The following is a 15,844-nucleotide window of genomic DNA, read 5'->3' on the forward strand; positions in this document are numbered from 1 at the left end:
TCAACTTGTAGGAACTTAATTCATTAAGTTCAGGTCTATTCACCTGGGTTCCAGGAATCATGTCTTATTCGTTCTCATCTGCAGTGAGTGGCTAGCTATATATCTTAGTTATGATCACAAAGAGCAAGTATGATTAAGCGATATAAATTCAAAACTATATACAAAGGGGGAAAAAAAGGAATTTTACCTTCCTTTCCCTATTCTCTACAGCTAATGCAGGGGGAAAATAACATTCTAAGTACTGTGTTAGAAAATACCATAGTTTTCAATATTCTTCTATTCTTTGCATTTCTAGCTTTCTTTTTTGGTCTTTTTTCTTAAAGGACAATTTGGTAACTTATTTTCCTACCAGTGCTGTGCTCAGTGCCTTCTATACAAAAGCAGTGGGTGCTGTCAAATGTAAAGGACCAGTGTATCTGAAATGTCTTGATTTCTCACAGATGGCAAAATCTGGTAAAAATATTTTAACTTAGATTTATGCGCTTCTTCATCTGATTGCTTTAGAAATTGCAAGGAAACTAATAATTTATAAGAATAAAATTATATTGGTATTTAAAAATTATTACATTTTAAGGTTAATTTTAAATGCTCATCTTTGAAAATTCTTAATTGTATTACTCTTCAGATCTCAAATTAAGCTAGTGAAACTCATCTTACTAAAACAATCGTGTATTAGCCTTTAATTCTGTCTTTACTGTTTTGTAATTTAGTGTTATTCACTTAATAAGGAAATGTGACAGTAACAAGCCACTTTCTCTAAGCATCTGATGAACTCTTTAATGACTTTAGGAACTATACAGATCAATCTCTCTCTCACACACGCCCAGAAAATCTGAAAATTGCTGACAAAGATGCTCCCGTGATTTACATCAGTAACATGAAGGCTTCAAGGAAAAAAATTGATGACTGCTTCTATCTATTTATGGTAATGAATATGTTAAGAAGATTGACCAAAGAAAAGCAAATCCAGTTCTTCCAGTTGGCCTGCTTGGTAGGTTAAAGCTGTGAAAATCCCCATCTGAGGAGAATCCCTAAGTAAAACTTAGGAGAGTGGGAAGAAAGGGAAGATTACTTAACACATAGTAGACATTGTGAGGTCAGAGAACACAGAGAACCATATTTTTTCATTTAAGGGAACCTTTTGAATATTGCATTTGAATAAGCTAAGCAGACTATTCAGGAGCAGTATGCCTGAAACAGCAGTATTTCAGTATTGCAGGCAGAATGCTTGAAACGGCAAAAGTGATTGAAATTGCTGGAGAGAGCCTTGAAGGACCTTTGTAGTGCTGAGGATGCCACATGGAGGGATCTCCACACAGTTTACTGCCTGCATTTGGATCACGGGCTGCACCTGCTTTCCCTTCAAAGAAACTATGTCTTTTCTGTAAATTATTTTGCAAAATGTCTCAGACCTTTGCTGTCATATTTAGGTGTTCCTGTCCAAGCTACTGGGAAGACATATGATGTGTAACTGCCTTGGGATGTGCAACAGCTGGGTCACAGTTTCTGCTTCTGAGAAATGAAGCAGAGAACTTGGGTGCCTGTGGTGCGCCTGTGAAGATAGAGACTGACAGAATCTGGGTGCAACTCAAACATATAGAAACATATAGACCAAACATGATCCATTGAGTAGCCAAAGACAATGAGCCTGCTTCAGGCAGTGGGGGAATGTATGTAGAAACCATTGGGGGTGTGCCGTTAATGACATTGGAGAAGCTGCTGGAGAGAGTTCAGTGGAGCGCCACAAAGATGATGAAGGTAGTGGAGCGTCTCCCTTATGATGAAAGGCTGAGGGAGCTGACGTTCTTCAGCTTGGAGGAGACAGAGGGATGATCTCATTAATGTTTACAAATATGTGAAGGGCAGGTGTCAGGAGGATGGAGCCAGGATCTTCTCAATGATGTCCAATGATAGGACATGGGGCAATGGGAAGAAGATGGAACATAAGAGGTTCTAAAGAAATATAGGGAAGAATTTCTTCACTATGAGGGTGACAGAGCACTTGAACAGGCTGCCCAGATGGATTATGGAGTTTCCTTCTCTACAGACATTCAAAATTCAGCTGGATGAGTTTCTGTGTGACCTATTCTAGGAGGTCCTGCTCTGGAAGGGGGTTGGACTAGATGATCTTTCAAGGTCCCTTGCAGCCCTTAAGATTCTGTGATTCTTCTCTACCCTGGTGAGACCTCATCTGCAGTACTGTGTTCAGTTCTGGGCTTGCTAGCTCAAAGACAGGGAACTTCTAGAGAAAGTCCAGTTCAGGGCCACCAAGATGATCAGGGGACTGGAGGATCTTCCTTATGAGGAAAGACTGCAGGATCTGGGACTGTTCAGCCTGGAGGAGACTGAGGGGTACCTCATTAATACTGGTATGTATTTGGAAGGAGAATGTCAAGAGGATAGGGTAACATTTTTTCTGTAGTGTCCAGTGATAGGACTAGGGGTAATGGGCAGAAGTTGGAACACAAAAAGTTCCACTTAAACTTAAGGAAAAACTTCTTTACTGTAAGAGTGATGGAGCCGTGGCACAGGCTGCCCAGGGAGATGGAGTCTCTTTCTCTGTAGGTTTTTAGAACCCACCTGGACATGTTCCTGTGTGACCTGATCTAGGTGCACCTGCTTGAGCAGGGGGTTTAGACTAGGTGATCTTTAGAGATCCCTTCCAACCCTACCATTCTATGATTCTATGATAAGACAGAAAAAAATCTGTAAAATTATTGGTTAAGGCATTTTTAAAAGCTTTAACTAAAAATGCATTGACCTGACTGCTGACAACGCTGTTGTTGTCAAGTGTAATGGTGTCTCCTGAACCACGCAGAGATCAGTTTGCATGAGTCATTCACTGTGTATCTGGGCAGTAAGAGTGGGTTTCATCGTACTAATGTAGATGTCTAATATGTAGGATGCAAGCATTTACATCTGAGCTAATCATCCAATCTCCCTTCATAGTCAACAAAGGGAACAGGCACTCACAGAGTATGATTCATCTCATCTAAAATAGGTCAGATGAATTGTAGCCTCAAAGCATCTGTTTTTCCTCATTGACTGTAATGGCAGTGTAGGGTGACTTGCTGAGCTGTCGATGTCTACATCAGAAGTGTGGTAGCTTGAAACCCTCACCACAAGATGAATCATGAGAGCTCTGTATGGTTGTCCTTTGTTATATTTATTTGTGCATTCATAGTAATGTTTAACCACAGGACCACAGCAATATGACATTAAATCTATAACTGCTACCCATTTCATCTAAACTGGGGTATGAAAGCATTGGTAGTTTTATTCTTGCTGTAATTAATTTGAATAGACCTCACAGATAGACACTGTACAGTGTTGAATAATATTGCTGTTTTCTAACAGCTTAGCTCATTGCTCCCTGCACGTCGAGCCTGATTTACCATAGTGAAGTGCACCTTTATGCTTACTGATTAGCATGAAATTTTGGGCAAGACAAACAAATCAATTTAAATGGGAAAAAAAGGCTGCTCTTTGCTTCAGTGTCTCTGAACTCTCCAGATTAGATTAAATAAATATGTTAAATTAATGGCAGAGCTTTTGTATTTTGGGAGAGCACTGTGGTGATGCTGAGGAACCAAAGAGGTAAATGGAAGCTTATTAGACAGTGTGGTATTTGGCACTAGAGGAAGAATTGCCTTGTTCTACAAAGCAGTGACTGACAGCAGAGCTCTGGTAATACAGAAAATTTTCAAAAGATAGACTCTGAAAATTTTCCAAAGCTGGTGCTTTAACCATGAAGTCACACAAATAGTTTGATACAATGTACAGGGGCTACTGGGTATGAATTATGAAGGAACCTTACCAATTGCTGTGGAATTCTGGTTGCCCAACCATTGATTACCTGCTGTCCTTTGATAGTGTTTGGAGAAGATCGCTAAATATAATAAAGCCCCCGATACAAACCTTGAGAATTTTGATTAAAAATTGACAGAATAACATTAGGAATTTTTGAATGTATTCTCATGAGCTTCAAGGAATAACAAAACCTGAACAAAAGTATTGGAGGAATGAAAAACTACGGACAATTATAAGGACCTGTTATGTCATGCAAATTCTTCACCTCCAGCCTGATTAAAGGTCTTCAAGTACAACAGAGCTTGAAAATTGCTAGTATTATCATTCTGTAATGTCATGGTGAAGCTAGTGAATATTTTAGAGGCTTAATATCCTTGCTGTCAGTTTGTAGTGACGTTCCACCTCTTTGAGGTACCAAAGGATGGTGTTTATGCAGCACATTTACCTTCCCGAATAACCAGTATACTAATGAAGTGAAGGTCTCAGAATTAACAGGAATGAGGCATAGAAAGGCCTCAAGAAGATGAGAAACTTCTTCTTTAATATCTTATTAATAAACAAGTGGTCACGATATTTTGGCTTGGGCAACAACTCAACAACATTATTCTACAGTCGTAAAGAAATACTAGATTTCTGAGTAATTACTATTTGAACCCAAACTTGTGTTACACAGCATATTACACAAACTGTCTAACTGCCTAATAATCTCTTAAGTCAGAGTAATATATTTATTTTAAGGACTGCAGACCAACTCACTCATAGATTAGCATGAGAGGAAGGTTAGACAGTGGTAGATATACCACCGTTTTCATATTTTGCAGTATAAAACATGCATGTACATTCTTTTTCAAGAGTCATTCTTGTATTAAATGGGATGTATTTTGCATGCTAACGTGATTTGCTACATTTTTGCTAATAATTTGCAACATATCTGACTAGACTGAAGCAAATGTAAACCCAGAACAAAATTTACTGAAGTGAAACCTCGGACTGGACAACTTTAATAGAATGCTGGAGCATGGTCTACCTGATGTGAGCAGTAACATGAAAGAGCACCAACTTCAGACCAGCCAGGATTCTTTCTGTGGAATCTTAATTTGCTTTTTAGTTGTAAAACTGAATTGCAAGGTGTTGGAAGCAATGCTTACTTTCAAAACAGACAGCAAATTAATTGTGCATTGTGCATTTTCATTTGAACAAAAATCAACAAGTGAAAACAATACATAACAGAACAAAGTGATAATTAAGCCAGATGACCTTTTTTCTTTCAACTACACTATGATATATGATTATGTGTATGTTTCAACACCATTTAGTACAGCATGGGAATGTTCCACTTATATCACAGTATGGTGTCTTGCTAGTTATATGTTCTAGTGATTCCTCTCTTTCTTAGGGTTTGTACAGTAACCTGCTTATGTCCTACCAACAATGCAAATGAAATTTCTTTCAAATGAAGATACAGAAAGGGCACTTGAAACAAGACTTCTTTTTTTTCAGAGTCATGCTTTTCTTTCGATGAGTGCACTTGATAAAAGGCATTCCACCCACCCACAGCCCCCACCTTCTCTATGTTTCACTCATAACATAACCCACCACACTGAAGTAGTATTATTTCCTGAAAGGCTAAAGACAAGCACACTGATGAGAAGACTAAAAGGAAAGTGAATGTTAAACAGAATGGAAGATTGAAGAATTATGTGTATATATGAGGAAAAAAATGTGTTTTTTTTAAAAACATATGTGGTTAGATTTGGATATAATAAAGGGGAAAGAAGTACATACTCCTTTTAAAGTATATACATCATAGAATAAAGAATAATTCTACCACATCATTGCTCAAAATTCCCACTGATTTCCGTGGGAAATGAAGATGTATTTCAATTACATTAGCACCAGTTTAATGTTAGTATAATGGTGTTCATATTTTGGAAAGTGTTTGGGAGTAGACAAAAGAATCCTATTCAGAAGTTGTGTTTAAAAAACACCTTTGCTTACAGGAAGCATACATCAGAAATAAAAAGCAAGAATATTTTAATTACATAGAACTTAACTGGTTTTAACATAATTCCAGGAATTTTTTTAACATATAACTACATAAATACACTCATTTCATCAGTTTGCACTTTCCATAGTATGTAAGAAGAGGGTATTTAAGAAAATTCCTTGGTGATGACTTTTACAAGAGAAACTAGTTATATTTATTATTAAAGAAGAATTGGGAACAGGAAAATTATCCCAGCAGAGGAGTACTAGTCCTCTCAAACATGACAATACTGTAATTTACTTCAACAGAGGTGGATTCCCTGAAATACAGGGTTTTCTAATGTTAACTTTGAAAACTGTATTGCCAGTTTTATCACTGCTTTAGGCAGGCACTTGCTTTAGTTTTAGCTGGAGCTCACCATTAGCAAAAAGCTTATACATCATGAGTTCTCATGTATTGATAAATTTCACTTTTTAACCTGTCTTAAAGCAATTGTTCGCTCAGGTCTCCCTTTCAGAGTTATTAATGGAAGGAAATACAGTGTGTTTCATGAAGTCATATTTTATACACTCATGTTTATGCATTTTCAGTCTGCTCAAAGTCTTCTGGTTTGTACCAACTGTTATATTTTGCTCCTGACAAAGCATCAGCTGGTAGCAAACAGCTTTGGCCCTGAACACATGCTGCATTTTCATTCTGTAATTTTATCCTGTGAAGCTCTTTATTATTCTGTATTCTTTCTACCGTGAGCAATATCTCACAAGTCATTGCCAAACTGAGCAAGCTATGGGCCTAATTGTGACAAGAGAAAGAAGGCTGCTTATTGTTAAGAATGTGATAGGTGAATAATAAATCAAAGCAAGAATTTGGGCAATGGCATTCATGTATTTTAGCATGGTGGATGAATATGAAAGTGTGGAAAATCAGAATGCTCTTGGGATTTTCTGGTTTTTCTTTACTACTTCTTAATCACAGTTAAGTATCTAGTGTTGACAAACAGCAACTTAGTGCCCAGTTTTGCCTATGAGATTACAGACTAAGCACCCATGCCAGATTTTTCAACCAGAGGATGAATTTATCATTTGTGCTGTAACACTCATCACTTTAGAAGTGATTCATTATGATCTAGAGTCTGGTCCTTGCCCCAAGGAAGTGTTTAGACGTGTACTTAACTCTTTTAGATTGCTTAATATACCTAAGGCCATTTATGGTACCTTCTGGATCAAGACAGATTTCTCAATCAGTACAGTTTTTTCATTGGGACCACAGCAAATATGAGGTGATTCACAGCATTTTCAGGTGTGGTGATCAAACTTCTAAGCAACTGCAGAATAGCAACCAGTCTTTCATCTGTGGCATTGGCCATCTACAAGTACAGCTGGTGAGATGGAAAGAGTTTGAAACTTACTTGAACTGCCAGTGGAAAACACCCCAGTCTGATTTAGAATATCTGAATAGCTATTATGTGTCACATAATTTCAGAGGCTGTTGAAGTTTCTTCAGAATAGATCATCTGTTCACTTTGTGCTGTCTGACGTGCCAGCTTGCATGGAACTGATAGTAATAACCAGGGAGTATGAGTTAGTATTAGCTATCTGCAAGTCTTGGGTGGCAGATACAGACTCTAAAAGAAAAAATCCAAGGTAAATAATTCAAAGATTTTGTTAGGAAATCATTGTGACATTACTGAGAACATTAAAAATCATGTTTGCCTGTTGCATTGTATTTTTTTTAATGCATTGCCATTCTTTTGCACTCCATGGAAATTGTTCTTGCTAAAGAGTGTACTTACCTCTTCTTAAATTTCAAAATCATCCTCTATGGTGTATTAGCTGCCATCAGTCATATTTTTCTTTTTAGAATCTCTATTTTTCTTGGTTTCCATGGCCTTATTATTTCCCAGATCTCCTCTTAGCTTTCTAATCATCACTTTAGTTTGTGCTCCACATCATCTCTTCCCTTTTTATTTGCAAATACAGCTTCAACTGCTGCCTCTGTACATGCAGCACACAAACCTGCTTCATTAATCCAGACCTTCTTTTTCCTAGCACACCATCGTCTCTGTCTCTTAGATGATCCCTTTTGAATGGTACTGACAATGCCTCTATCATAACATCTACCGTGGAAATCTTTCTTATCGTGCCTTGGATAAACAGAGGCAGATGAGAAAAGCAAAAGAGGTGGTGCTAAAGACCCCATGCCCACATTGTGTGTGTTGTGCAGAGAAGTTATTTCAGACTAGCTGTGATCTAGTAACATGGACTGCACCTGTGCAGTCTTTGAACATAGGGTTAGGGATAATTTCATCTGAAAGTTCATGAACTCCAAGACTGCTCTGTGATACAGGCCGGTAAGTGGAAACATGCTTCTAAAAAAACACTGTGCACTTCTGCCATGCTTCCTCTCAGAGCTGTCTTTTGGTAGATGCCTATAAAAAACCTTGAGAATTACTTGGGCATTAGTCTACCATGGCATAACCTGCCATGCTGATGAATTGCCTGCACCTTTTAATTAAACTTGGGTTTTATTGAGGTGTCATCTTCCATTTTCCTAACACTGATGCAGCTGGGTAATAATTATTTTGTTACAAATGCAAATATATGATTATGATTTTATTCCTATTGCAGCTCATCTAGTGTCATCTCTTTTCTGTTTACAGAAAAGTCCTCATGTCTTTGTTGTATAAGACATCTGGTCAATATAGCTCAGCTACAAGCCAAGGATTGTAAGAACTGTTTCAATTAGCATAATCTCCCAGTCACAAACAGTACAATCTTTGTCATCAGAAAGGAGAATTATGTAAGGTTGCTTCTAGCCATCGTAGTCATTTTGGATTTGTGTGTTTGTGGGGGAGGAAGGTGTTTATTTCTTTTTTATGCAGTTAAAATGCAGAATTAAAATGCTTCAAATATTGCTTTATCATTTGGTACTATGCATTCATTTCATCACTAGGATATAGACGTATATTTAGTAGAGAGGTGTAACTGGCAAGTAGCGGCTCTGGTAGCTATGCAAAAGATACAAAAAGATGTGAGAATGACCACACAGTCAAGACAACAACATTGCCAGGTTCAACTAGACCAGTAAATCTACATGAAAAGCTGCAAGGTATCATTAAATGACACAGGAGGAGAAAACTTTCTATTTCAAGTCTGCCATCTTGACAACTAACCAGGATATGTATTGCTCAGTTCACTCCTGCATGTAAGTCAGCACACCCCCTGCTTGAATGGACAAGCCTCCATGAGACTGGCCACTATTTTTTATGCTCCTGTGTTGGTAGACATAAAGGATTTCAGGGCATTTCTTAGGTTGGAGTGTGATTTTTTTTGTATGTATCTTAGTAATAACTGTGTAAATTAGCAACTGGTGTTAAAAAGGAGAAATATAAAGAGTGAGGGTTTGGACATTGTTACTGGAACAGATTCCTACTCACTACTCAATATGGCCACTCATTTAAGCTCTCTGGACTGCTCTTCTGAGACACTTCAGTCTTTTTCTTGACAATACACAGGTGCTTAAGGAGAATTCATGCTACCAAAACTATTATTCCATGTATTTCTGTGGGTCATATAGGTTTTGTGTTGCAGATCACTTTGGAGACCCAGACAAGAGCCTTACTTTTCTCTAGCAGACTTCTCATTCTTCCCTAGGAAACTTTGTCTCTAAAAGACTTTCTCTATCGGTAGTTCATAGATAAACTTAGATTTAAGAGATCAAATATTTTTCTTGTGTGTTGTCGTCCTGAGGATGCTTACATAAGAACTCAGATTCATTCTTTCAGATTTTCTGAAAGTAGGCCCCATGCTACTTCTGTTATGCAGAAATATGGATTAGCCATTTTGAACTGGTAGCTCTGTTCCAAAGAATGTTTGCAACTAAGACTGAACCTCTGTGTGTGTGTCTGTTGTATGTGTACATGCATGATTTGTCCATGCTTTGAGATTTGGATCTCTGAATAGCAGTGTTATTGCCTAGCTGAGGAAAGTATAACACAAGATTAATACAGTATGTGTTAGTAAAGCTGATTTTAAATTTCAAATGACCATCGGTATGCCTGTTTTAGTTACTTATTACTGTTTGTGCTGAACTGTATTCTTTCTTTTTCCCCACTCAGATGTTGCAAGAGCAATTGAGTTACTGGAGAAACTGCAAGAATCTGGAGAAGTACCAGTACACAAGCTACAGTCTCTCAAGAAGGTGCTGCAGAGTGAGTTTTGTACAGCTATCAGAGAGGTATGGCATTGAGATTTTTATTTTTTTCTCAGTAACACCCCTCTCTTGAAAAAGATATTTGCCTTTCAATGGTAGAAAAGCAGAAGGGCCTTGTATGAAGGATGACGGATGTGAGATGTGTCTGTAGATGCCTGCTACCATGCAGAATGCTGAAGTTATCGAAAAGCAGACGCAGAACAGTTGCGTCAGCAAGGCATCAAGCCTGAGGCAATTAGAATTGCTGAGGAGAAAGGGTGATTAATTAGTATTCTGCTCATGCTGTTTCAGGGTCTGCACTAACCTGTACAGCACTGTGCTGGGATATGGGGACATGCCAAGCTGGGTCAGTGCAAGCTTAAATGCCTCTCCTGTGAGCTCAGGTGTGTGATAGGGATGTACTGATAAAGTCAGAACGCTGTGAGAGACAAATGGTGCACACACTGAAGTTAACTGAAGCTGACAGGAATCTTGCCGATTAAGTCAGCGGTCGGGTCCCAGTAGGCCTTGCTCCACGAGTCAGAAATCCTTGTCAGACTGCTGAGAACTGTGATCATTACCCTGCCAGCTGTGGTCAGGGCCTTCCTAAGCTCTGCCCAACAGTAGATAAATGATGATCGCTTTTTTCCTAGTCAAGCTACACAGGCACCCCAGTTCCTACATACAGACAAACAGTATCTTTAAAGCAATCACATTAAAAATACTTCTGTTAGAAGTTTCTTAGAAGTGTTAATACAACATTGTGTCAGGCTTCTTACTTACTAGACAGAGTGCTGTTAGCCTGCTAGACAGAAGCAGCTCTAAATGCCCTAATGAAGGCAACATCTTTTCAGCAGAAAATCTGTAAGAACTTCTGTTTCAGTTTATCAATCTACTGCTTGGAATTAATCCTCCCTTACTGAAATCAATGGGGAATCTAATGTTCCCTCGATGGTAGCAGAACTGAGCTCCTGATAACTAGGCAACAGCAGCACATTGATTGAGTGGACTGCTGGGTGGCTGGAAGGAAGGAAGAGAGGGACAGACATTAGTTTCATACGCAAAATGCAACACACTCTTTGTTTTTTGGAATATATTATTCAGTGTGAGAAACAGAGAGGGTTCCACTTATTTAAATAGCAGTTTTCAAGGCTTTTTGAAGGGAATAGTGTTCTATGACAATAAATAATGGCACTGGGTACCCTGAAAAGCTGATATTCTGACTAGTCCTTTCATTTAAACAACTAAATGCTTCTTTAATTAACCACAGAGCATTTAAAAGTTGTGGGATAGGGTTTTCTTCCAAACAGCAGAGCCTGGTACTCCAGTTGTTAAAGGCAACTTCCAATCTTTGCAGCATCATCAGTAAAATATTTTTAAATTTATATTCACCTCTAGAAAATAGTCTTGGCAGAAGCAAACACAAAGCAAACAGGTACAGAGCCTAGGAAGTAGGAAAATAGCTTAGACAAATGCACTCTCAGTTCAGTGAACTAAAAGTAGATTTTGACAAAATCATCTCAGTGGCACATAAGGTCTTTTATAGAGTGTTGTGTGAAGGCAGCCTGCACATGACAAGCTATCTAATTACTGTCAGATTCTTACAAGCAAACAATAGTTGCTTTAAGAAGCCAGGAGGTAGTTCTAGCTCACAAGAATTGAGTTATGATGAATAAGCAGTTAGAACAGTCCTACTAACTTCATAAACAAAAACCTTTATTTATTTAAAAATATATATTACATATATAATGTGACCTGTGTAATATATCACTATCAGAGAACAAAACTTCTAAACTCAAAAGAGATATTGATGCCATTCACTATTATATATGTAAAACTTTTCTTAGAAGAAATCTTCAAATATAGAAGGCCCAGTAACAAATATTTTCGTTTAGTGGGACTGAGAGAACTGATATATATACATTGATAGTATTTCAAGTTGTTCAATATGTGTCTCCTCTTTTCAGTTACTTACATTAAGATCTTATTGAATTTTTAGACTATAAATCTTTTTTTTCATCGATTGAAGAGTTGTTGTAAAATTGCAGAAAATATTTTTTTACATTAAAAAAAAAAACTAATAAGAAAAACTTGGAGTATTTTGGTCACATTACGTTGTTAGCCATCTCCAAGCACTGCAGCATTCATTTTCTTCATGTACACTGGAGTTTATGAAAGACCAATAGCTACTTTATTGACAGGTTTTTCTGAGTGTAGTTTTGCTCAAGGTAGCTGAGGCTAGACAGAAATCTCCCTGAAAATACTCCCATTGTTTATTTTCTCTTATACCAAGTGGAAGACATGAGGGTGTGGCAACTATTCTTTGATTCCCTGTGTCAGCACCTAGAGGAGAAAATTTACTGAGCTTACACAAGAACACACTACAGTCAGTTGGAAGTAACAAGAAAAGTGAAGTTTGTTAGATCACAAGAAGCTTCCTGGAAAACACAGCAAAGCACACTGAGTGTGAGAAATAGGTAGGAGTAATCAAAATGGAATGAGAGGTAGTGGCAGGCTTTCTATTGGTATGCAAATTCGGGAAGAAACTGCTTATTATGTTTTTGCAGAGATTCAGATCTGCAGTGTAGTGGGTTCATTGTATAATGCAAGATCTGAGTCTAACTTTCTTTCATCAGAAAATGTAGTAAAAAAGGATAAAGCTGACTCCTGTAGTCCTATAAACTCCACAATGGAGGAGCTTTGGAAAATAAACTTTTTTTTTTTCCAGTCTGAGAACTTATGCACACTTAACCAGCCTATGTGCTAGATTGTTAAAATATGCCCCAGAGAAACTCGATATTGGGCTGAGCACTGGTGAAAGGATCAAAGATAAAATATAATCCACACAGTATTGATTGAATGTGACTTGTCCCTTCCAGAAGTAGGAATTCTTTAGCTTCAGAAGCAGGAGGTCACTTTTGTGATCAATTAGCCTTTAAAAGTATGATATTTTGTTAGACGATGTACATTCTAATCTAATGGGTAGGAACATATTAAATGGCTGTAATGAATAGTATTTATGGGAACTTTTTAGTAAATCAACCCGCCAGTTCAAATCCCCAAGGTAATATCCCATAGAAATAAAATCTTTTTAAAGTGACTGAGTGAATGAAATTTAAATAGAAGTACTTTGGCTTTTTTCTAAGATGCTATGTCAAGAAATGGTGATTAATGGTTCTCACTTAGCTAAATATAAGTGCCACCAACTGAAATAGTCTGTCTGGCACTAGGCAAGAATACATATTAGCTCTGGAAATAATGGTAATAATTGAAGTGTGTAATGGCCTCAGTCCCTCCTTTTCACCTGAAGCCCTTAGACTAGAAAACAAGTTAACCGAAGTCAGATCACATTAAAATTGAGTTTGGAAAAAAAAAATGTTTTTTAAAGTGACTTGTTTCAAAAACTCCATAGCTACAGGAAGATTAATTGGCCTTCTATGGCCTTCAAAAGGTTACTAGCAAAAGATGCGTGAATCTTGTTCGTTTTACCATTAAGTCCTTTACCCTTCCAGATGTTTTGCCTGTTTATACAAAGCTGTTACTATGTTACAGTCTTCTGATTCCTGGGAGGTTACTGGAATAGATGAAAGGCAAGGCTGCGAAAGTGAATGCGTAATTGAACTACATTGAAGGTATATTAACTTGCAACATAAAACTGCAACCTGAATTGATAAAGTGGCTTTAATTGTTTCAAGTCAATAAAAATGAAGTTATGACAACTGTAAGATAAGGTGACCGTCTTGGTTTGGCAAGAAACCTTGAAGAGCTGTACTCGCAAAAGACAGAATAAACAGTTAAACAAAACACAGTGAATCATCAATGAGAAAAGGTGGCATGCCTTAGCAGATTATGGGAAGTTCATTTACAGTTAACATCTAGTAATTGGTACTGAAATGCCAGGAGAGTAATGAATGCAGCTTGATAAGGCCATATGTCTCCTGATGAGTGGGAGCATTCCTTCAGGTTGATTCTGAAGTTTCCATTTCTCTATGTTAAATATGTAAAATTCAGGTGTATCTCACCATCCTCCCAGCTTTCCTTCGCTACTTTATTTTCCATTTCAAGATCTTATGTTCTTCTGTGGGGATGCAATTTAAAAGGTAAATGCCTATGGTGAAACATTTATCAGTACCAAAAGTAATCAGATCAGAAAGTCTTTAATAAAATGTGATGTGGCAAACAGACATATGAAAATAACCATTATTTCTTTCTGTTACCTTATGAATCCCACCATAATATCAGAAGAGCACTTTTGCAGGACTGGGTCACTGGCAATTGTTTCTTAAAAGGAGGAACAATCAACACAAAATACTGTTATGCATTTTGTATGAAATTATTCTGTGGAACAGCAAGTTGTCTTTTAAAATAGTTCAGTTTCTACTTTAATAGTTTAAAACTTGTAAACTCGCTATGGATAGAGCCTCGTGAACATTTAAAGACCACCAGTGTCTTACAGACAGAAAAATGGCAGTGGCAGAACATTAACCCATATGAGATCTGGATGTCCCTCAGTTACTTCAGAGATATATTTTATTAAGTTCTATAATATTAAAAACATAGTTCCACTGTATGATAGGTAGGACAGTTCAAGCCTAGTTGGTACATTGGAATTATTTCCTTTAATTAATATTTTTCATTTTCATGCCTTACCAATATGAATGCTTGGAATCCCTGTGCTTCTGATATGCAATGAGTTATTATCTGGTCGTTTCCTCAGGCCACCTACTTTGATATATGTCTTTGAAAATTAGGGAACCAGAAGAAGGCTGCTGGGTAGTGAAAGCTGGGGTCTGGTGATACTGTACGCATTACTTTACTGTGACACAGTGTGTGATGGCAGGAGGCTGGCTGAGACCCTTAGCTGTTCACTTCAGATATGGTATGGTGGTCATCCCTTTAAAGAGCTGTACTAAATAAAACAATCTGGGTATTAGCTGGACTCAGAATTTCATTACATTTCAAGAATCTCAAGTTTTGTTTGTTCAGTTTGCAGTGTAACACTGTTCCTCCATCTCCCAGACCTAGCCTCTGAAAGGAGAGTTCCATTGTTTTCTACCCAATGATCCTCATTTCCTGTAAAAACAGAGGTTCACTGGGCTGGAACTATCTTGGTTCAAACCCTGCCCTGCATTGCTCTTTCATTTCACTAGTAGTTGAGTATTTGTTACATGAGGAGAAATCTCTACAGGGTGAGCCCAGCTTTTCAAGTTTGTAAATTATAAAATGCACCTTGAAGGAGAAAATATATATATGAGAACATAAAGTTCACAGCACAGAACTGTGATTAAGGCTCAGTAGGAAACTTGACATCTAAAGTCCCCTACTGTCACATTTACCCATGCAAATGGAGGTGTTGTTAAGCAAAAGAGGTATGTTGGACTTACTAATAAGGCAATTAGTAAACAAAAGGGCAATAGGACAACATAATGTAAGTAAAGCAAATGAGATTTATCAGCTCAGATTTGTAACTCAGGTCATAAAAGCAGTATGGTTATATTAACACGGTGCCCCATTAGACTGTCTGGGAAGGAAAGTTCTCCTCAGGCTAATCCGATACCTTGTTATACCTTGTTCTGGTATTCCAGAAAGCTTATTTAGAATTACTGAACCATTAATTTTGCAGTAGCGTTCATGCAGTAGCAAATAGGGAATTGTGCAAATTGGCCACGTTCATTCACATTTTCACATGGATTGAGTTACACCTTTTCATTAAAATTTGCATTACTGGGTGCTAACTATAAAGTTTTTTTAACATGTTTGTTTAAAATATGGGCTGCCTGCTTTTTGTGTTGCAACCATGCTGAATTAGGCATTGAGAAAGTTCAGCAGAAAAGCTTAAGTTAGCAGTAAACACAG

General features: G+C 37.6%; 1 protein-coding gene across 1 annotated transcript in view; it reads left to right on the top strand.

Moving 5' to 3' along the window:
- LIN7A (lin-7 homolog A, crumbs cell polarity complex component) overlaps positions 1-15,844 on the top strand; it is a 47,177-nt gene that overhangs the window by 11,006 nt on the left and 20,327 nt on the right. The window contains exon 2 of the mRNA XM_061993130.1: positions 9,915-10,033. Within this exon, the coding sequence (XP_061849114.1) occupies positions 9,915-10,033 (119 nt within the window). The remainder of the gene's footprint in view (positions 1-9,914; positions 10,034-15,844) is intronic.

This window comes from Colius striatus, chromosome 1 (genome assembly GCF_028858725.1).
Source record: "Colius striatus isolate bColStr4 chromosome 1, bColStr4.1.hap1, whole genome shotgun sequence".
Lineage (NCBI taxonomy): Eukaryota > Metazoa > Chordata > Aves > Coliiformes > Coliidae > Colius > Colius striatus.